We start from the raw sequence: 22,688 nt of genomic DNA, 5'->3' as shown, positions 1-22,688 counted from the left end.
CAGGCAACATTTCTTCTCGGTGCAACATGGAACAATTTGTCCATTACGCTTTACATGTTCAAAACGGTCTCCAGCAGCTTTTTCTACAGTTTTCTCTCTTTTACTCCAGTAATTGTTGCGTTCGTCTGCTCTTTTTATCGGATGAATAATGATGGTATCTCGAGCAATAACGGAACTGAAAACAACTCTTCCGAAGAGAAATTCAACAGTTTTCATTCGTCGTGGGATGCTGCCATCAAGACACTGGTAATGACGACCGGTGAGTTTGAGGCGGCCAACATTAATTACGATGACGGAAGGTGGTTACTATTCGTCGCTTTCTTATTCATTGCGCCAATCGTTATTCTGAACCTGATCAACGGTCTTGCGGTCAGCGATATTACTGATATTCGCAAAGAGTCGGAGTTTATCAGCGTCTGCAAGAAAGTGAGGATGCTTGAACGATATGAGCGTGCCATAGTTGAGTCTCGTTTTGCAATGCCAGGATTTTTGCAATGGTTATTCCGTGAACCGTTATTTCCAAGTCCGTTTTTCGAGAAGTTTGAGAGCATTATATACGTGATAGTAAACGAGGAGAATAAACTGGCAATAAGCAAAAAGAAAGAGAAGAGCACTAAAGAAGCCAATGAAATCAAAGCTTCCAATAACAAGAAACCTCCTGTGACACAGAAAGATCCAGAATCAAAGAACGATCCAAATACGTCCAATAACAACGATACCGGCAACGAACCGGGCGAAGTATCGACCCCATCAGACAACGCTTCTAATGAAAACCGCGTCCGCAATGGGACAACTACAGCTTCAAATAACCAGGAGGATGTGCTAAGGAGACCCCAAGAATCAAATAACGATCGGAGTACGTCCAATAACAACGATACCGGCAACGAACCGGGCGAAGTATCGACCCCATCAGACAACGCTTCTAATGAAAACCGCGTCCGCAATGGGACAACTACAGCTTCAAATAACCAGGAGGATGTGGTAAGGACACCCCAAGAATCAAATAACGATCCGAGTACTTCCAATAACAACGATACCGGCAACGAACCGGGCGAAGAATCGACCCCATCAGACAACGCTTCTAATGAAAACCGCGTCAGCAATGGGACAACTCCAGCTTCCAATAACCAGGATGATGTGGTAAGGAGACCCCAAGAATCAAATAACGGTCGGAGTACGTCCAATAACAACGATACCGGCAACGATCCGGGCGAAGAATCGACCCCAACAGACAAAAAAACTACTCCCTCCAAAGGAAATGCTAAAATAGCTAGCAATGATCTCCAACTCATTCCTGTTTTTCCTTGGTTGCCCAGTTTTTGGCTTAAATATTACATTGGAACTCGTTGGTTTCAGTGGACCCCGTACATGCAACTTGATCAGTCGTACGTTGACAAGGCAAAGTCTATCAAAAGGAGTCAATCTAAGAATAATTCGGAGCAGATTGATGAACTCGCTTTGATCAAGATAACTTTAACTATGCACAAAAAGACTTTGAGTCTCTTCAGATCGACAGCTAGATTATCTAAAACCAATTCACAGGATGCGCAAATTAAAAAACTGAAGGGACAAATGCAAAGCATCACGCAAATCTTGAGTGATATTTAGCAAAAATTAGCTGGAAAACATGTTACAGAAGCTAAACTAACTGCCAGTACTTCCAAAATCGGCTCAGTAGACGAATAGTGCTTTTTCATATCTGAATCGTTGATTTTACCTCTTTTTTATGTAATGATAATTTAAAATATCGCTTGGTAAAAAGTGGGTTTTATTTTATTCTAAACTGGGAATTTAGCGGGATGAATAGGAATAAATAATATTATAATGTCATTCAGAGAACCAAGGCATGTTCTTATACCTGTGTTTGTACTATCTAAAAACATTGAAAAAAAAAAAATAAAATCACGTGGCAATGAAAGTAGTAGCATTACATTTACATCGAAGTAGCATATTACACTGTTTTCAGGGCCAGTTCGTCCGCATCAACCTGCTCTTTGCCGGTAGTAGGCAGTCAATTGCACGCGCAAGGCTTTCGTTTGGCATCGTTAGGAAGCACTTTGGGCTTGTTAAGTTTAACTTTGCCGTTATCGGTGGGAACGTTGGCGCGCCGAAAAAGGTATTATATTTTGAGGTAGTGGTATTCGTAGATATAGTGTAATCTTACGTATAAATAAAATAAAATAAACCGCATGCATTTGCGTAAAGCTCTGACCAACGATTTAGTTGTTCATCCGACTCCTCAAAGTGACGCTTCTTGTTCTCGAAGACCCGGGTTTGCTGTGCCCTCAGTCGTCTTTAGTGTTCCACGTTCTTACGGGTTTTGCGCTGCAGCATTCGGGATGACTCGTTCCACCATACGCCAGTGGTCATCGAGGGACATTGTGGAGGTCGCGTTATTGTGCGGTAGCGCTTCCCCATGTGCTGACGTGTAGCCCGGTAGGCCGGTGGCGTAGTGTGTTGATAGTAGCTTCCGTAGCTCCACCATGACCAGGAAGTGGACCGAGTCGACGTTTGCGCCTCTGTACCTTCGTACGGAGATAATGTCCGAGAAGTCTATTAGAACGTGGCCTATTTGGGAATATGTCTTTTGTGGTGATCTCCAGCTGAAACGAGGTTTGTGCTGGAAGAAGGTGCTACGAATGTTCATGTGCCTTGAGGATGCGAAATTTATGAGCCGGAGGCCGTTGTCGTTGGTTAGCTGGTGGACACTAAAGCTACCAATCGTAGGTTTATAGGCCTCCTCTCGCCCGACCTGAGCATTTAGGTCTCCGATGACGATCTTCACATTATGTTGTGGGCAGCGGTCGTACTCCCTCTCTAGCTGCGTATAGAAGGCGTCCTTGTCGTCATCACTGCTCCCAAGGTGCGGGCTGTGCACATTAATAATGCTCAGGTTGAAGAAACGTCCCCGTATCCTCAACCTGCACATCCTGTCGTTGATCGGCCACCATCCGATCACACGCTTCCTCATAGCACCCATAACAAGGAACGCCGTACCGAGCTCGTGCTTGTCTCCACCACTCTGGTAGCGCATGCAATCGCTACGGTAAGTAATATCGCTAGCAATTCAACTGATATTAATATCGCCAAATATGTATGCGTCGAGTTTGAGGATTATTGTTTGAAAAATGATAGCAAAAATAAGTGGTTCTTAACTAAAGAAAATGAAATAGTAGAAATGAAATATGGTTTAGAGTCCAATGATACTATTTTGATACACGGAATACCAGTCAACGATCAGAGGTTATTTTTCGAAAAACCAATAAGATCCTCCTATTTAAACATTTATGTTTCATCTTTGACACAAAATTCGCAAAATGCTCGAAATTCGTCTTGATTTCATTTAAACATTTACAAATTTTAATTCCGCAAGCATAGAACTGTTCAACGACCTTTTTAAACGGAGGCCTGTGATTGGTCGGCCCGAACCGGTCAAAATAACCGGTTCATAACCGGTTCTCCAAAACGGTTCTTCAAGGTCATAAATCCCCGGGCCAAGGTCATCGAACCGGTTCTTTCGAGCGAACCGGTTATGCCGTAAATACTCCTGGCGCCATCTGGTGGCCTCACTGGCGTCCTCTGGTGAGCGCACCCACGAACTACACATAAGATGTGCTTTTCCAAGCTTTCCAAGCTCACAGAGCTTTTATTGCGATGTTTTCCATGCGGTTTTCACAAATATCATCGAACACGTTTAGAATATTTTAGTTTTTTTTCTTGTGAAATGTGATTTCTTAAAACTAAAACCTTTTTATCGCTTCGTATAATATTGATTCATTCTTTATTTCAAATAGTTTAGCCTTGACTCATTCTTAAACTTCGACTTCTGATAAAGTCGTGTATCTGATTCTTGCTTTTCCATCAAAACTACTGATACAATCAGATGAAGAAAACAAACCTAAACAGATCAAACACCTTTAATTCCGGTGCCAAATAAAACAAAAAAGTAAAAAATTGATTCTTAAACGCCGACTAAACGGATTTTCAAAATTCATAAAGCCTACTTTTTGCCCCCCTCGAGTAGATGGAAAAAGTAGATGCATTTGCCAGCCGAATGTTTTGTATTTTGTTTCTTTTTTTATCCATTTCTTTGAATTGTTCTCACGAGGCTCCGAAAAACGGCAAAACGAAACGAAAAGTTTGAAGAAATAAAACAAAAACCTTTCCATACGACGATGAAGTTGTTACGCAGCATCCAACCGAACACCGCCAGCGATGCAATCCGATGCAATTGGGAATGCACGATGCAATTACATCAACGGGCCGCACTCATAAAAGTCCCTGCGGAACTTTACCCACCCTTCTTCTGCAAGCACCCTTTCCTCCCGCTCGCTTTGTGTGCTCTCATATGCATGGCAAGTGCAGTCGGTAGCGATTGATATGCAATTGTTTGTTTTTCGCAGTGTTTTTTTTTTACTTTCACATCGTTTTTCGCCTACGAAAAGAAATATACTGCAAAGAACAAAAACAAAAGTTGAACCAATTTTCCGAATTGGACCTTCCGTCAATAATTCAACCGCGAAAAAATGACCAAACGGTTCGCTCGTTTAATTGTATCGCCTCCGGTTTTCCACGTGTTCTCAATGCACCAACAGCTTGCAGTTTTCACTGCACTGGACAGTTCGTTCGGTGACGGTTTTTCATGATTCATTGGTTGGTTGGGTGCAATTTTTCTTTTCTTCTCTCGGAACTGGTTGATTATGCGTGCCGTTGATCAAACCTGGTACCAGAAACTTTATGACTGAATTCCCAACCCGTCCCAAGTGCCCCCGAAAGCGTGCCGGCTGTGTCGGTGTTTTGCATTTTGCTTGATGATTTAATTTTCCCGTCAACAACCTGACTCTCGCTTTCGTTTTTATTGTGGCACAGTTGTGTTTGACTTTTTGTAGTCTTAGTTTTCACCAAGTTTCTCGACGTGTTTTTTTCGTGTTGTTTGCCATTTACCACAACACACCCCAAGCTTTGTCAGCAGCAGAGCACTGAAGAATAAATATTTTTCCATCGTTTGAGTTCTCATCAAGAAGAAAGCTTCACCTCTGCTGCTACATGTGTTTAAAGGTGTCCATTTTCTTATCGCCGTGAAAGAAAGACAACAGACAGTGTTTCGCGGTCAGCTGGTCCACAGAGTAATGATACAATACCTTCACGAGATTGCATCATGGTCTGCTTATTTTTTTTCGGCCCACCATTTCGTCATTATTAGATCACTTCCGGAAAAGGATCGTCGATAATGATCAGAGGCCTCCATCGATTCCAACGTCCTCACGATTAGGTAAGACGCACCAGACACACATCAGTAGGTCAAAAGTAACTTTCTTTCGCTAATGCTAATTATAACGGGACCTCGCACCATATTAATGTTGTAGCTCGAGTTCCTTTTCTTGCCAGCTGAAGAATAATAAAAGCATGCCCATCGAAACGTTCACCCACGAGTTGGAGGAGCTTTTGAATGGGTTGAGTTCACAAGAAAGTCCGGGATACACCCCGGTACACTTGACCAAGCACCATGATTTTTATTAATTTATTTCTTCTTCCATTTTCATTGAATAATAAAAAAAACCACCATCAAAGTCTGGTGGGACTTTCGGTTTTATTTGAGCTTCCTCCATTGACTTTCGGGAAATAATTGGTGCCTGTCGTCAACGTTTAAAGCTTGCGCTTCGACGTCGATCATCCGGTTGAGTTTTTCCCCACCGAAAAGCTGATGCGCAACACTATGGGCATATTGCTGGTTGATTTTCGATAACAATTTTTGTGCAAATTCAATTTACTTGTAAGTTATTAAAATGGTTTCTACTGGAACAAACACCCGCCCCCCCCCCCCCTCTCCCCCTCTCAGGAGAACAACTCATAGCGATCGGATCACCTGCGATCACCGAATCTCATCTAATTTGGTTGGCCTATGGAGAAAAACATACAATGAAAAAACGAACAGCGTCAATTCTGTCCAGCAGAAAATTCCACTGTGACTGGCGCTTCTTCCTCGAGAGCCGTGCCTGCCTTTTTGTAACCGTTTATCATAATGATGAGGCCGATGAGGATCACTTAATTAGCATACAAGAAGACCACATAACACACCGGGTTCGAATCCAGCCGGTCGGGCCTTCATTCACACCGTTCCATCCGCCGGTACGGGGAGCGGTCTCGGGCATGGGGGAGAAAGTTTTCCCCGGTAATTCTCGCCCGGCCTCTCGAAACGACACGGGCTTTAATGAGGGTCCGAATTTTGAGGGAACCTTAAATGTGTGGCATGTTTTTTTGAAGCATATTTCATAACCTGTCGAAAATAAAATCATCACGCCGGCAGGACCTGACCGGCACCCCGAGGAGATGAGTAAAAGGGAAGGAAGGGGGCATATTGCATGGACCGTGACAAGACAAACACCTCACGTCCTCTTGAGGTTTGAGTAAGTGTCTCTTCAGAATGCAGGCAGAAAGAGGATCCAACGAACAAGGCAAGGTACCTACAATGCAATGACCCTATGGACCCCCCCCCCCCCTGACCAGAGGGAGGGAGTGAGAGAAAGAGAGGGTCCACTTTCTTCCACGAACACGTACGCCACCGAAAGGAGAGGGTCTCTTCCGGTGTTTGGGGTCCACTTGACTCCACGTGGTGAGGTAGGAGAAGTGAGTGGGGAGGGATAGGGGACCGGGTTGTTGATGTTATCATTGTGGTTGTTTGCTGCTGACCACGCTGGGCAGGTAGCGGGGACGGGGTTGGTGGTGCATGGTCAGTCGAATGGCAACGTCGTGGAAGGGGTTTTGCATAAATAAGGCTTGGCTGATCCAGAGGATCCTCAGTCTTCGGTAAGGAACGATCCCGGACACAAGTTCCCATCAGTGGCGGATAGTGCAGTGACCAGCAAACCAGCAAATAATGCAAAAGTGATCCATTCTGTGTGTCATGCAAAATAAGTGACTGTGTTGTGACCCGAAGAACCGACAAATAGACAACAGTGCGTGCAGTGAGCTTTCATTCTTCCAGAGACTGTTTGAGAGTGCACTCTGAAGTGAATTCAAGCATTACCACCGAGAGTTTGTGTGTGTGCCTATGTACTTTACCTGGCCAGGATGGCAAACATGGACATCAATGAGTTTCGCGAGTTCGGTCGGGCAGCGATTGACTTTGTGGCGGATTACTTGGAAAACATCAGAGACAGGTGCGTGCGGTTGGTCGAGGATCTTGCGATCTTTTGCTCGCAAACATTATGTGATCCTAAGAAGTGACTGCACTTTCGAACTCAACCAAGTGTTTTCGATGAGCCAACACGACATGTTTAATCATCTATTTCACTGAAATTCAACTCAACAGAGACGTCCTGCCATCGGTAGAACCGGGATATCTACACGAGATGCTCCCCGGGGAGCTCCAGAATGAGCCGGAGGATTGGAAAACGATCATGGAGGACTTCAAGCGATGCATACTACCGGGTCTAACTCACTGGCAGTCGCCGCACTTTCACGCGTTCTATCCATCGCAAACTTCGTACTCGTCGATCGTCGGGGAGACCTTGGCCGCAGGTCTTGGCGTTGTAGGATTCAGTTGGGTAAGTATTTGCTAAGGACTGTCTTCGTCCAGAGAGTCATTGCCTTTCTATTCGCAGATTTGCAGTCCAGTCTGCACCGAGCTCGAGGTGATCATGATGAACTGGCTGGGTCAACTACTCAACCTACCCAAATCGTTCCTCAACTGTGACGAAGGAAATGGAGGAGGCATCATACAGGGATCGGCAAGCGAATCCATCCTGGTTGCGGTGTTGGCCGCCCGGGAGCAGGCAGTACGACGGCTGAAGGTTGACCATCCGGAGCTGACGGATGCCGAGATCCGTGGCCGATTGGTGGCGTACACTAGTGACCAGAGTAACAGTGCGGTGGAGAAGTCGGGAATTCTCGGTGCGATTAAAATGCGTTTGTTACCGGCCGACGAGACGGGTATCTTGCGTGGGTCCACCTTTATCCGGGCGGTTGAGGAGGACGTTGCCAATGGGTTGTTCCCGGTGATTTGTGTGGCGACGGTCGGGACGACGGGAACCTGTGCCTATGACAATCTGGCCGAGATTGGACCGTACTGTAATGAGAACCGCATCTGGTTGCATATCGACGCGGCATATGCCGGGGCCGCCCTATGTCTGCCAGAGTACGCTCACATCATGAACGGAGCGGAGATGGCCGACTCGCTCAACTTCAACCTGCACAAGTGGATGTTTGTCAACTTCGACTGCTGCGCGATGTGGTTCAAGGATGCGGGCTCGGTGACGAAGTCGTTCAGTGTCGATCGGATCTACCTGCAGCACCAGTACCAGGGTCACAGCAAGGCGCCGGACTATCGCCACTGGCAGATCCAGCTCGGCCGACGGTTCCGCTCGCTCAAGGTGTGGATAACGCTGCGTACGATGGGTGCGGAGAAGATTCGCCAGCTGATCCGCTTCCACATTCAGCTCGCGAACCGCTTCGAGGAGTACGTCCGGACGGACGATCGCTTCGAGGTACTCTGCTCGACGCTCGCCCTCGTGTGCTTCCGACTGAAGGGAGACGATGCCCGCTCGAAGCAGCTGCTCGACAACATTACCCAGCGCAAGAAGGTCTTCATGATTCCGGCCACGTACCAGGGGAAGTTTATCATACGGTTCATGATTTGCGGCATCGATCCGCAGATGCACGACATCGAGTATGCGTGGAACGAGATACGATCGCAAGCCGATCTTCTGTTGGGCGTGGACCAGGACCCCAAGCAGCTCGAGACCGAGAACTCGAACTCCAGCGAAATGGCGGAAGTCGATGATGAACCGAAACTATTTGAGAAGAGCTCCGAAATTGGCAAGATAACGGAAAGTTTGAACAATTTTGCGATTTCCCACGAGAAGGGACAATAGAACGGTAACTTACCTCATGATATTCATATGCTTATTACTTTAGTGCTTCCACATACTAGACGTAAATATTCAACTGAACACAATAAATAACTGTGTCATTTTCTTAGGCGGTTTTTAGAGACTTATTCTGTTTGGAGATTTTTGTTTCTCCTTTGTGTCCGTGGTTTTATAGTTTTTGGCTTCTTCTTTAAGTTCTGGAAAACTGTTTCATACAAACAAAAGATAACCCGTACCATGATGATGAACCTTCATTATTTCAGAGTGATTCCACTTAGATGAAATAATCAACAACACAACAACAAAGAACAACAAACTTCCATGGAAGTGTTCCCCAACGGGTTTCATGCTCCGTATAGTTATTTATGTGACACGTTGCTTCATCATAGTCACCAGTGGAAGAAATGGCAAAGTTGCGTTTGCTTTCCACCATCTCCATGACAATGCAAGGAGTTTCCCAAACCCCTCACGCAACCGTTGTGTTTTTTTTTCCACCGAAAGGAACGATTCAACAAGCTGAAGCTGGATACTAAATAATAAAACCATCACCGAACGGAAACGAAACAAAACTTTCCCTCAACCGGAGAAAGGAAGATTCTTCTGGCAACTTTTCCTCAGTCGATCACAGCTGAACGGGAGGAAATGATGAGGCGGGGTTGAGGGGGGAACTAAATGGAGTCTCATTTATTTCGACCTAAGCCAGAATTCGTACGAAAAGAAAATCAAACTCTACCTTCTCCGGCAGGGGGGAGGCTTGACGGAAGAGAAGTGTGTGAGCCGCTGGAGTTCGCCTTGAGGTGGTGGAAAGCCTCTGGAAAATCGCCACTCCATTTATCACCACAGAAAACGTTCGCTTGGAGCGTCCTTTTCAGAGGCACATAGATGTGGTGGAGTTTGAACGTGGTATAAATAAAACTCCTCTTCTGTTTCGGGATACAACCGAACATCCGATGGTGATGACGTCCTACCGGAGATAGACGGAGAGTGGGGAACACAAAATGGGAACTTTAAAAAGGCGATGGAAAAAAAACACAACCGAATCCGGAACTTCCACTACTCCACCGGAACGTCAAACCTTTGAAGGAAGAAGGATCGTGGGGATGGAAAAGCGAGAAAAAAAAGAAAGGTACCATCAACCCAAGCCCAGTGTGTGCTTTTTTCCCTCCGGTCTTCCCTCACCAGTCCAACCCTCGCTGGGCCCAGATCTTGGCTGAGCAAACGACATGAGTTATGCATCTCCCGTGCGCAAATAGTTATTTCCCCCCGGTTTCAAAGCCAAAGCAAAAAGGTGAAGACGGATAGCCGGAGTCGGATGGCTGCTTTATTCGGTCTCGGTTTGTTCTGCGAACCTGCGAAGAGGGCGGAAAATGTGTGACTAGGAACCTCTACTCCCTTTGTGCTTTCACCTAAAATCACCCCCACATCCCCCCGAAGCGAAAGGGAGGTAGCAACCGTTGAACTTTTCATAAACGTGAAACGTGAACAAACAGAAAAAAAAGCATAGACTCTCTTCTGCAACCGCCTTTCCATTCCTCCAATGGCATTGGATTGACAAAACCTTTGAATACTCTTTCCCCCTACCTTGGTAAAGAAAAATGTTGGTATGTGGAGTGTATTTTTCCGGCGCTTCCACTTCCGGCAGGTAAACGGATCCCGAAATGCAACGCAAAAGCATAAAATGTCAACATGTTTCCATTTCCTGAGCAAATAGTTAATGCTTCTCTGGGTTTCAACCCCGTGGGGCTTTAACAGGGTGGTGGGGTGAGCGGGGTGGGCCCTTATTACTTTTTCATGTTCCATTTTTCGTCGCGAATTTTCAAAGCACAAAGTCGGTGTCTTTCGCCAGTGGAGGATAACGAAACAATTCGACGGTTTTAAAGACTTTAGAATCTTTTGGTTGAATATCGAGAAAACAAATCTTGTACAATGTTGTTGAACCATTTTAAAGCGTTTAAGCGCCATATTTAAGTGCACTTTAATTCGGAAGTCGCGACAATTCTTTCGCTACAGTGCTTTAAAATAACTGTTATTTTAAAATGCAAATAAAATTTTCATTCTTATCATTCAGTTCCTGTAATGAAATTGACACTCATTCTCTTACTTTTCCTTTTAAGGCGGTTTCCTTTGAAATACTTTTTTTTATGTTTCTATTGAAAAGCTGTTTAGTTTACGTCAGGTTACGATTTACTCATGTTTTCATAATCATATCACTTCAGCTAATTCGACACCATTTATCTAGGCAATAATAAACTGATTTTGACAAAACAAATCTAAATTTTAACCCAAATTCATTGGCATTGGCTGTCGCTAGGCTAGACCTCACCCTTTCCCTTTATCTAGAAGTGCGAAAGCCCAAAACTCGCATCGTTTCGTTCAACTGACGCAAATAATGGCGAATGATTACCAATCAGCGTCCTTCACGCCGTCCACTGCGAGAGATAATGAGCTTCAACGACGGGTCGGAAAATCCCCACGGGTAAGTACATTGGGTCAGTTTGCGAGAGGGAATCCGATTCAGCGATCCCCACAAATCATCACAACACCCGCCTACCCACCTTCAACGAGTTGCCCGTTGATAGATTTAGGATGTGTCTACGCCTTTAGGTGGCGGAAGTCAAAATTTGGGCTCTCCCGGTGTTGGTTGGTGTTGGTGAAACAATAATGGATACTCGGGATGTTAGAAGCGTGCCCGAAGCTCCATCACCCGACGACGATGTGTGGAAAAATGGCCATGCATTAGCATACATATCCCACCCCGTTGCGATGTATCACTTGCGTAGAGCAGCGACGCGCAAAAGAGCATAAGAGGATGTGTTATCATCACCGGGCGGAACACGACAGCGACGACAAGTGTCCCACCATCGCTTGACGGCGCAGGATATCGTAATAAACGACACGGCAGTGTGTGCGGAAAGGATGAAGCACTTGTAACGTGGTGTGTGTGTGTGTATTGCCCCTGGCAACGGCACGGAGGGTGGAGCGAACGTGCACGCTCTGCTGGTGTTGGTGAGTTGTACTAAAAACCCCACTTCCCCAGAGAGAAGTAGAAACACAAACACCTCCACGAGACGTACGACGGAAGAACTGGAAAACATGATGGAAAATCTTTCCTACCACGGGGTGGGGAAGGAAGGAGGAGGGTAGAAAAAGAAAAACGGGAACATGATGGGAGAAACCAAGATGGCCCAGAGCACTCCGGCAGCAGGGAACGAAGCGGAGGAAAGAAAAACGGGCTCCGAAAACGCTACTCGCGCCAAATGCGCCGGCGTGAAAATTCGTGAAAGGAAGAAGAGGAAAAGCGAAAAAAAGCTACCCCGCGTTTAAGGGGGTTGGAAACGTTTTTCACACAAAATGACTGCCAGCTAGCAGCCGCCCGGTGGTGGTGTAATACCGAAGACATTGTACGGCGTCGGATGCAGGATTGCTGAAGGAGTTCGCTCCGTCCGCTGTTTGTGTTCGCGTCATTTGTGAGGTTAGGGCGGCTGAGGAGGGAAGCGACGTCCACAACAACGGCGAAGGAAAAACGGAAAGTGAAAACGCGCGGACTCGTTGGAGTCGTGGACCTGGAGCCAATTAGGAAAGCACCCAGGTTTCGGAATCGGAAGCCGGTAATGAAAATGTTTTTTAATTGACAAACTTTCAACACTCCCTCGGCGTGTGTCAGGTTGGTTCGGGGACCGAACCCGACGGAGGGCTCGCATTTTCTCGCGAACTTTTTCTTGACCGTACTTTGTGTTGTGCCGTTGTTGTTGTGGTTAAGAAACGATTACCGCCACTGGCTGTTGGCTCAGATTCCTCCGGTTGCGCCGGTTGGAAGTGTTTTGCTGTTTACGACTCCGCTCCAGCATTTGCATTTGTGGCCAGCTCGGAGTGCTCGTTGTACTAAGTACGTCAATGGAGTGTTAAAATTTGCATACTAATTGGAGAGGAAATGGAGCATTCGGTAGGCAAATAAAAAGTAACCGAGATGGTGATTCGCAAAGGATACCGGAGGTCGGAGGACAGTTAGCTAGGATGCGGAGAAATGGCACCCTGGATTCTACCCATCGGGTCGTCGTCGCCTGCTGTGTGTTGTTCGCGTAACTATCACCGGGTACGACTATTTAGCGTATAATTAGTAAGAACCCCCACCCGGTAGGGCGATCGTGGAGTGCGTAATAACAATGTGTCCTCCGAGCGATTAGATTCGCCCCCCGGCAGACTTTCCACAGTAACCTACAGCGATAGCGTTTCACACGGGAATGAAACATGGAATAGGCGAGGCAAAAACAGTCAAGAAACTCGAAATTAGAACTACGGGAGCCACTTCTAAAACGCTCCAATCAGTCCTCCGCCACTCGGAGGGACAACTGCAGCGGTGTGAGGTGGCAGGGTCATCACCGGAACGGGGTGAGTGAGGTGCTCACCAAGTAGTGATAAGCTCGCGCTTCTTCAGTGTGCGGTGTCACAACATGGTGCAGTAGCAGTAGCAGGCACCTCGCAGACAGGCCATTTGTCGCGTCGTCTAGTCTCCGCCGCCGCGTGCTCGCTTCCGGACTTTTGGACCTGGTGCTGGTGCTCCACAAGTGTACACGCACAGTGACGGACCCCCAGCAAGACGTTTCGGGGTAGTCCTAGTCTCAGATAGACACAACAACGTACGTGTGTGCGGTGCGTGGTAATAGTCAACCCATTTCGCTCTATTCCAGCAAGCGTTTGTGAGGAGTGATAAAACCATAGGTCTTTACATACGAGTACGTACACGCCACATTCGACGGTGGTGTGTGCGCGCCGTGACGAAAATCTAACGCTTTCACCCGACGGACCACGGGAAAAACGGGCCTTTCGCCAGAATTTGCTCCTTATCGCCGACCAGCGGACCGGAGCGGGTCTTTGATGACGTAGCGTTTCGGGTTTCGATTGTTTGTTTTCGGTTTGTCGATTTTTTATTTTACACTCCGGCCGTCCGATCGTCGCCAACCAAACTGCACGCACTGTAGCAACCCGGGGCCAGCGAGCAAGAGATAGTGTGTGCACGGTCCGCTTTGCCTGGCACCGGGCGCGCTCGGAATCTAGTTGCTAATGAATTGCCGAACGGTACAGATTGCTTAGCCATTTCAAACGCTTACACAAAAAGGCGTGTGTCCAAGGATCGGTTGTGTTTGTCGAGTTAATCGAAGTCCGGGATCGATACGCGCGCCATAAGCGTGAGTGAGCGGTGCGGGCAGTGCGATTGCTTCAGTGTTTTAATGACAAATGGTTTGTTTGGTTCCAATCAACAGTAGGTTCTGAGTAAGAGCGTGTGCAATGGCTACAGTGATCGCGACCTACTTGGAGGGAAGCTGCTTTCACCTCTAACGGGAGCTCGAGTGTAACTCAGGATTCAGTGAAACTACGCGAAGTGCAAGCTACGAGTTCTAAGTAAGATTTTCTAAGAATGTCAGTTTGTGTTTCGTCCGCCGGAGGAACGCTCGGTGTCGACGCGATGTCACTTTCCCAGATGGCGCTTCCCTCGTCCATGATGCTACCGCTGGCTCACTCTACACCTTCCATGGGTGGCCACCATCACCCGTTGCTGGGCCAAGGCATGTCCAACGGTCAGACAGGGATTGGCCCGATTGGCACCATCGATGGGAACCCGTCGATGGGAGGATCATCGGGACTTCATCACAACGGAAACTCCAACCATAACAACGGTACCAGTCTCGCCGGTCTATCCTCACTGCACGGCCACGGTAGCTCCCACGATGGACGTTCCTCCGCAGCTGGTGCGACGACGGGGGAGCTCGGGGATCACCATCCAAATCCCGAAATGCTATTAGCACTGATAGCGCGCAACAAGGCCCTCGAAGGTAAGTTTAGGAGCTTTGGCACGATAGCCGACCATAAACAGCTCGGGGTGGAATACTGGTCCAAGTAGGAAGCCACCGCGCACCTAAGCGGTGCCATAAAAATCAATCCCTCCATTGGATTCATCAAATCAGAGCTCTATGAGAATTACACGCCTTTTCGGTGGTGTGTATGTTTGAGGTCGCGGATTGAATCAGGCGGCAAGTAGCGAGATAGGGATAGCACCTATCAAATTTTATACTTTTTTGGGTGAGGCAAAGGAACGATTAGCGAGCGGTGTGTGTACGGTATGTTTTGTGCCTCGCATCCACTCACCCGCCCGGTTATCTTCGTTCCACATCGACACCCTCGACAGCTACGCAGATACGGCAAACAGCTCCTTTTCCCGGCGTCCACTATCGACCGGTGCATTTGACATGTACAAGACGGCTCCTCATGTACGAACTTCAATCCTCTGATCTCGACCGGCGTCGGTATCGTATGGCGGAACGGGCAACATTTTAGTCGACATGCCGACTTCCAGAGTTGACCGATATCGGTAGTATTCCTCGTCATAAGTACCTCATAATGATCGACGACTTGAATCGATACACCGTGTAGTCACCGTAAGTCGTGCAAAAGATACTACCTTTGGGGCCTGCTACTAACCCGCAATCCACGACCTTGGAATCTCTGGAACATACACTTGGCCTACCGAACGCGCATAGGAAGCCCAAATCTATTGCAGACCGATAATCGCACCTACCCTGGCGTATGCGCGTAAGCACACTACTCCAATTTGTTTGCCTGTTTGCTCTAGATAACATTGCCCAGAAAGGTCTGGGCGCAGGCTGCGCAACTAGACATGCGCGTCGGTTTTTGTTTTCTCCTCCACCGGTAGCCCTAGCCAAACACGCGGTTTTGTGTTGTATGCTTGGATTACTGTGCCGAACCACTTGAAGGGCCAGGGTGCCAGTACCGTGCTGGGGATTGGATTCGAGAGTTGTGCAAATATCACGCGAGACTCTAACCCTACCCGCGGCGACTCGGTTCTTCGCTGAAACACCAAGTTGCTCGGGTCCTTGCCAGAGGGAGCCGTATCAGCCTCGGGTATCAGTTCCGGAACGATCGCTTGTCGATCCGGGGGCAGTTTTGGGGATGGCGTATCGTAACAGTGCTACTGCATGCTCCGGTACGCACTTCGAAGCGGCTCGGAAAGGCCATCCCTCCTATGCGTTGCGATCACCAACCGCGATAGCTGGCCGCTACAAGAGAACCCGAGCGATAAGTGGAAAGTATCGTTCGACCGTCATCTGCGCTCGAAAGTAACCAGAAACGTGTTCGCGAGCAATCTGATTGCATGTTCACCTCTTCTTCTACTATCAGCTCCTACCGAAACGATACGATCGGTGCTGTAACAACTTCTCCGTATATATCCCCACGGACACTACGAATGGGAGGGGGGACAAACTTTTTAGTTATGGTGATGGCCTTTGAGGAGATGAACGATCAATCGACCTCCCAGGAGTGCGGCGTTATCAGAAGCGGTCTTTCGAACCGTCGGAGTATCATCTGCGCAGGAATTCTAATTCACCGTGAATAGGTGCAATATAGAAGGGGCCGTTTTAAAAAAACATAAAAAATAGAGTGTGCTTATCACACCAAGGAATACAATATTGTATTCTATGACGCGCACCCGGTGCTGCATTTCATTACCGCTTCAAATGACCTGCCGTTAATGTCAGTTCGAACGATAAAGGTTGGTTGGTACTTCTCCTTTTGTGCATTACGGCGGCTAAACCTAGCCCAATCGAAATATGCTAGAGCACACACCGCTTTGCAAACGGTTCGGCAGACGGACGATTCAGTCGAAAAAATATTGTGCCATCCCCGCGGCCGTGGATGGGTCGACATCTTAATTTCCGACAACGTGATAACTCTCATTCTGCCAAAATGAAGGTCACAATGGTTCACATTCCCCGCGCTCCGCCGACTCGAGGGGTTCCTAAAATTGGGAGCAAATCAACCAAACACTTGGCGGAGGGGTTTTTTTTTTCGATCGATTTGTTTCGGATGTCGGAACATTGAAGTGAAAAACATCGTTAGCCTGAGGCCTGCGGCGACCAAAAGGTTATCACTAGCTCGCGTGCCAGCTTAGATGCACTGTCGAAAATCTGAACACATCAAATCGGCGTGCCTCGGTTGTAGGAGAGAGAGAGAGAGAAAGAGTGGGTCCTTATCTCCGGAAGCGGTGTCCGGGGCTATGACCACGAAACCTTACACCGGGTCGCCACAAAGAGGGCGATTCTTTCGAAGTTTTTGGGCCGGGAAGACATTCGGCACGAACCTCCCCAAATGAACATAAATTACACAACAATTGCGAAAACGGTGGTGTTACCTTTTTTATTTGCTAATAGCTGTTCACTCTCGGTACAAAAAAAATGCCGGGGCGACAGAAGTCCCGCCTGTCACCTGTGTGCCGTGTGAGGCGGCGTCGGGTGGCACCTGCGTTTACGCGAAAATATCGTTTCTGATTTCTGAGAAGGTGTCCAACAGCGCCACTACTGCACGCTCGACGGTGGACGACGTATGTCTATCAGATAACATGCCAACCTACTGATGGATGGGATCTACCAGCGCTAATTGATGTCCCGGAACTTCTGACCGAAGAGGGAAAACAAGTGGAAGAGCACGGGTATACACGATATAGCGTGTCCCCAAAGTCCACCGGGTGGAACTAATTGATGGCACAGCAATCCACCGGGAATGCGCCGAACCGCGGAGATAAGTGACGATGCCATCGCGCTATAGAAACATTCGATCATCTTTTGGGGGATAGGAGATTGGGTTTCGTCAGTGTGGCTCGTGGCGCCTCAATTTGGCTACGCGATCTGGACAACTTGTCCAGATTTGCCTCTCGATTGCGCTCCGCCACGACAGGGCCCATCTTTTACCTGAGGCGCACAGATCGTCAACCAATCAATTTGATTGATGGCCAAACTATAATAACCGTAGAGTACCTCCGTATGTTTCCTGCCTCCTCACGGGTGCCCCCTCCCCCGCCACTCACCTACCGATGTTCCGGGTGTTTCGGACGTCGATGAAATATTCAATCGAAAGCGGGTCTCTTATTTATCCAGCCCTCTCGAGGGATGCCAGAATCAAACCCTCCCGGGAACCCCGGGATTGACCAGACGGATTGATGGTTTTTAAAGCCTTTCGTAGACTGATGTTTAATCTCGATAATTTGCTGAAATGTAGCAGCTCCCCCAGCACTGCACTAAGGGAAAAATGCTTTTTGGCTCATTCTAGCAAGGACAGAGGACACTGTTTGTCACACTGTTTCCATTTTCCATCAGCGCTTCAATGAGTGTTTTCCCGCAGATTTCCTCAATGCAGAGAAGGTTCAATAAAACTCTCGTCAGCACTCGTCAACGCGGGTGAATGTAGACAGTCCGGAACCGGCCCGGTGTTCGGACCAAACCGGAACGAATTAGGTCAACGCATCGACTATCGTGGAAAGGGTTTTTCGAAAGCTAATCGATAAGGCAATACATATCAATTCTGAGATTGATGACATTGACGCCCCAGTCCCCCAGAGGGGTGTAGAAGGTATTAATTATCGTTTCGATTGATTGGAGGACTTGATCCCGCGGGCTCTTATCGTACTTTTCAATTAGTTTACCGAGGAATTTCATTTTCTCAAGCGCGTAATCAATCCCGCGATGGCTTCTGATTGACAGTATGCAAATGAAGTGTTTGATTATATTAACAAAAAGATATAGTACTTCCGATACCAAATCAATGTAGACAAGTGAGCTGAGGACTGTAGGTTCTTATTTCTGCGTTAAAACTTTTATAGACTCTTTGGAGTGCATTCGAACACCTCACAATGTTTTATGTTTATTTACCATTTGCGTAATACTGCGCATCCCAAAAATCTACCTTGCCCCAAAATGTGTCCCCCGCCTAATCCTTATCTGCCTTATCGGGCGTTAAGCTGTACAGCGCTTCCCTGAATGGACTACGTGCTTGCTAATGTCACCGTATTTGCTCGATTCGTTAATCGAAGTGCCCTCTGTAACGGAAAGGTCTAAATCCACCACACCGAAATCATCGATAACTGGTGTCCGACTGGTGCTGGTACTTAATCCACTTGATCCGGTCCGTTCGGACGGTTGCAATTTTTTTTCTTCATTTCTTGCCAAAAAATGGGCTCGCCCGTATAATCTGTCCGGCTAGACTTTGGCAAGGTTGTCTGTACCTGCAAACTATGATATTTGTTTGGGAAATTCCCAGTGGAGTGGATGGAAGGAATGGAACCGAACTTATTTCCCATTTACCCAAACCCGGTAGGCCACACTTCACGCCACCTTGATGGGCCACGTGGCTACATTTTTCCGGTAACATCCTCCCACCAAAACGTTTTCCAATGACGCTGGGCTTTTCACGCCCGTTGCCTTCCGTGTCCAACGCTCCCCACAAATCAACCCCGCGACCACCAATCGAGAGGTGAATTAACGCACTCGAATTCGGCCGGAAGTTGTAGTTTCTCTGAAAGTCTGGGTGGGCTCGGGGGGGAGGTGGGTGAAGGAGGAAATGAGAAAAAAATCGCACACACGTGGCTGCCAGCGTGGACGTGCGCATACAGCCGCAGGGCACTTTCCGGCGCTCCGGAACCGGCGGAAAGCCACAACCCCTAATTGAATGTGTGAAAATGGTTGTTTAAATAGTTTTTCCCAGAGACGCTCGTGAGGGGGAGTTCCGGTATTTGGAGGCCTCAAATCTAGTCGATATGGTCAACAAGCGCACTTTTGGCAGAAAGACGGGAACCTTTCAATGCCCGAAGTTTGGGAGCAAATGATTCTCTAGCCAAAAAAGAGGAAGGAAAAACCTGGAAAAACTAGATACAAACAATGGAAAACTTTTTAATGCCTCTATAACTATTGTGCCGATGTTCTAGCAAGTGCACAGGGAGAGGAATCCAGGAAAGAAAAACCTACAAGTTCGAATCTCAATCGTGCCGTGTGACCGAATGGATCACGAAGGGGGAAAACTGGTATCAGAAAAAGGCGATACAAAAACCATACAAACCGGCGCAAGTCCCTCGGTCCGCTCGGTCGGCAGGCATTCCTCAAGCCACCGGGTGTGGCACACGAGGCAGGATTCCTCGAGCAACACGATACAGGGGGCGCGTGGCTGCTTGTGGCGAACGAAAAAATTGATGTTTTGTAACATAATATTTATCGAGCCTTGAGGGCTATTGTTCATTTGGAACGGTATTTTTCAGCCCAGCACGTGCTGGGAAAAGGCTGAAGGCGATGAAAAAGGCAAACCGGTGGTAGGTTTTTTTCGAGGGCGAGCACGAGGACCCCGAGGATAGAAAATGAGATCCTTCAACGGGAGTGAACGAGATTGGGAAAGTGTGGGAAAAATAGATCAACAGTAGAAGTGGGAAAGGGGAATGCAATTGATTGTTGACAAAAGTTGTGGCAAACGAGTTAACATTTTCGATGGAGACTAGTTTGTCGTTTTTTCCTAAGTTTTGGTTCTAAATTGTCTCATTAACAGAGTTATTAGAAGTTATTTTCTATTTTGCTTGTTTTGTGATCATCTCATTATGACCATATTTAATATAACACTTTGTTTATTTGAAGTTCTTGATCTCTTAAACAACGCCTCTATACCGTATGACTTCAAAGATCGAGTTCCTTGCACTTCCGTGAACCGTAACCTGCCTGTTGGGAAAACGATGCGAGCCTTCCGCTCGATGCTCCCCTTTCGAACATAAGGAGATCAGGAGCGATCACATTACATCCTGTCTGAAAATGCCTTCCAATGCGGACGATCAACATAATCCACGTTCTGGAGTGCAACGCAAACCGATGGCGTGTGCCATATGGTTCCGAAACACACACGCCGTCCATTGACTTTTTTAAAAGTAAAACACTCTTCCCCCAATGGGAAGAACATCGTGCCGGCCCGGTTCGACATGGAAATGCCACCTTTTTATAACCTTCAGACCACCTTTTTTTTATAGGCCGCACATGCCGTGCCCAGAGATTCCGATGGCACGCGTAGTGTAGAGGTCGTTCTTCGTCTGCGAGGGGTTGAGTCATTAATCGTCCTTGTAGCACGATGCGTTTTTTTGTGTGTGTCAGTTTCGGAAGTTGCATGAACCATAAGGTGGCGCTGGAAGGAAGCAGATTACCCGGTGCGATTACGTTCCGCTCCTGATGGAGGGAGTAATGAATATAAATCGAACGCATCACCAATAGAGTGTAGTGTGAGGAAGCATGATGGACGGTTGATTTATGACTCTTCAGCGCTGTTGTGTCCGCCACGGTTCACCTGAACCAAGAACCAAATCTGATGGCCTTGGCTCAAAGTTTGTACCTAACAGAAGCATCCCAGTTAAAGTTTCAACTTTTCCAAACAATTCAGCCACCGTCATATAAAGAACCCTCGGCTATCCAACCAGTGCTAATGAGCAATGAGGATGTCCTAGTGCCATCACCCTCTAGTCCTCTTCTTTATGGTGCGCCGGAAAATTGCCCTACGGCACGGAATTGGGGAGTGCTGCCACTTAACTAGGGTGTGTTCGCGGATACTTTACCGGCTCTCATATTTGTCATGTGCGTTGGTCCTGCACGTCTGATCGTATTTCTTCTTGACCGGATGGATTCGACCAGGAGTCCCTGCAAGCGTGTGCAACTAATGGCACTGGACTGGATTTTTGTTTTTTGTTTAAGTTGCACGTAACATTTCCCCCCCAAGTCCGGAATAGGGATGGTATACGAACGATCTAACGCCAGACCATCTTTTTTTTTGGGCCAAATGGCAGCCATAAATCATGAGTCCGTCCGTGGAGATGACTACCATATGGTTGGATCGAATTCTTTCTAGAATAAAAGAGGAAAGTGGAAAAATCTTTTGGGGAGTGACTGGAGCCATTGATAAGCGTCTCCTTCAATCCTAAGAATGGGTCTCTGTTGCATATCCTGAAATGGTTTAGTTTGGAACTGATTCAAGCCAATTAACTTATTAATATTAGATCTGCTAGTTCAAAAGTGTGCATTCGACCATTTATTTCTAACTTACTTTATATATTTTTAGCACAGACTTATCGTACATTTTATAAATCTGATCGAATTAGAAACAACGACTCCATTGGAGCATCGAATTCAGCTTCGGTTTTGTTGGAGTCCAACCCAATCGGATGGAAGTAAAAACAAGCTCCGGTCATATTTACTGGCAAAGCGAGCGCGAACCTATCCCGAGGGGAGATGTCAACGCCATGTTGAATTTATCCATCGCACTCGAGGCTAGCTAAACCCCATCCGATCCCGTAGTAACGAACGGAAGCGATGGCATGTTCGCATGCGCAGCCTTTTTTCTCATCCTACCTTGTGACGGCGTGGGGGTATTGTTATTCTTTCGCCTTACGGTGTGTCTGGCCCGGTGAAGGGTTCGGTGCCATTGCTCGGAACTCGATGGGGCATGTATTTGATATCCACCCACCATCGTCCTGGAGTGCCTTCCGGGCACACTGCGCTGCTACGCAGACAATGACCGAACCCTGACACGTTCGGTTAGATTCCTGTTCCAACTCAAATCCTTTGACATGTGCTTCGTGCCATCCGGTTGGAAAAACTGTTTTTCCCCTGGCCTCGGGGGGTTCACCTCCACGCCAAAAGGAGTATGGGAACGTGGGGCGCACGTGGAGGTGAATTATTAAAACTAAGCCCGGAGTGTCATCCAACCGGTGACAGATATCCGAAGCTTCCGGCGATGATGGAACCAGATCAGTGCCCCTCTCTCCTCTAAACACACACGCACACACTCACCAACGGTAGCTCTAAATGGGTTCCCCCCCACAACAAGGACGAAGGTGGTTTTTGCGAGCCACACGAGCCACAGTGAAATGGATCGTCATTCGTTGCGCGTTGCGGTCGGTCTCTCCTCTGCTCTCTAATGTATTGCCCGGCGCTTGGGTAAACATTTGGGCAC

The 22,688-nt window shown here is 47.5% G+C and overlaps 2 protein-coding genes across 2 annotated transcripts in view; both read left to right on the top strand.

The window, feature by feature from the left end:
* Positions 1 to 7,071: 7,071 nt before the first annotated feature.
* Positions 7,072 to 8,873, top strand: LOC131263757 (3,4-dihydroxyphenylacetaldehyde synthase). The gene is made up of 3 exons (XM_058266013.1): positions 7,072 to 7,160; positions 7,313 to 7,547; positions 7,605 to 8,873. The coding sequence occupies exons 1-3, from the start codon at positions 7,072 to 7,074 to the stop codon at positions 8,871 to 8,873; spliced, it is 1,593 nt and encodes a 530-aa protein (XP_058121996.1).
* Positions 8,874 to 14,286: 5,413 nt separating this feature from the next.
* Positions 14,287 to 22,688, top strand: part of LOC131265417 (LIM/homeobox protein Lhx3) — a 37,502-nt gene continuing 29,100 nt past the window's right edge. The window contains exon 1 of the mRNA XM_058267677.1: positions 14,287 to 14,701. Coding sequence (XP_058123660.1) covers positions 14,287 to 14,701 — 415 coding nt within the window. The remainder of the gene's footprint in view (positions 14,702 to 22,688) is intronic.

This window comes from Anopheles coustani, chromosome 2, assembly GCF_943734705.1.
Source record: "Anopheles coustani chromosome 2, idAnoCousDA_361_x.2, whole genome shotgun sequence".
In the NCBI taxonomy this organism is placed as follows: domain Eukaryota; kingdom Metazoa; phylum Arthropoda; class Insecta; order Diptera; family Culicidae; genus Anopheles; species Anopheles coustani.
This window is presented reverse-complemented; position numbering and strand designations above follow the sequence as displayed.

Bases quoted from the DNA above. Each gene is read 5' to 3' on its own strand.
- LOC131263757 (XM_058266013.1), top strand. From the start codon at position 7,072: ATGGCAAACATGGACATCAATGAGTTTCGCGAGTTCGGTCGGGCAGCG. The intron at 7,161-7,312 runs GTGCGTGCGGTT...TCAACTCAACAG, and splicing joins TTGGAAAACATCAGAGACAG to AGACGTCCTGCCATCGGTAG. The intron at 7,548-7,604 runs GTAAGTATTTGC...TTCTATTCGCAG, and splicing joins GCGTTGTAGGATTCAGTTGG to ATTTGCAGTCCAGTCTGCAC.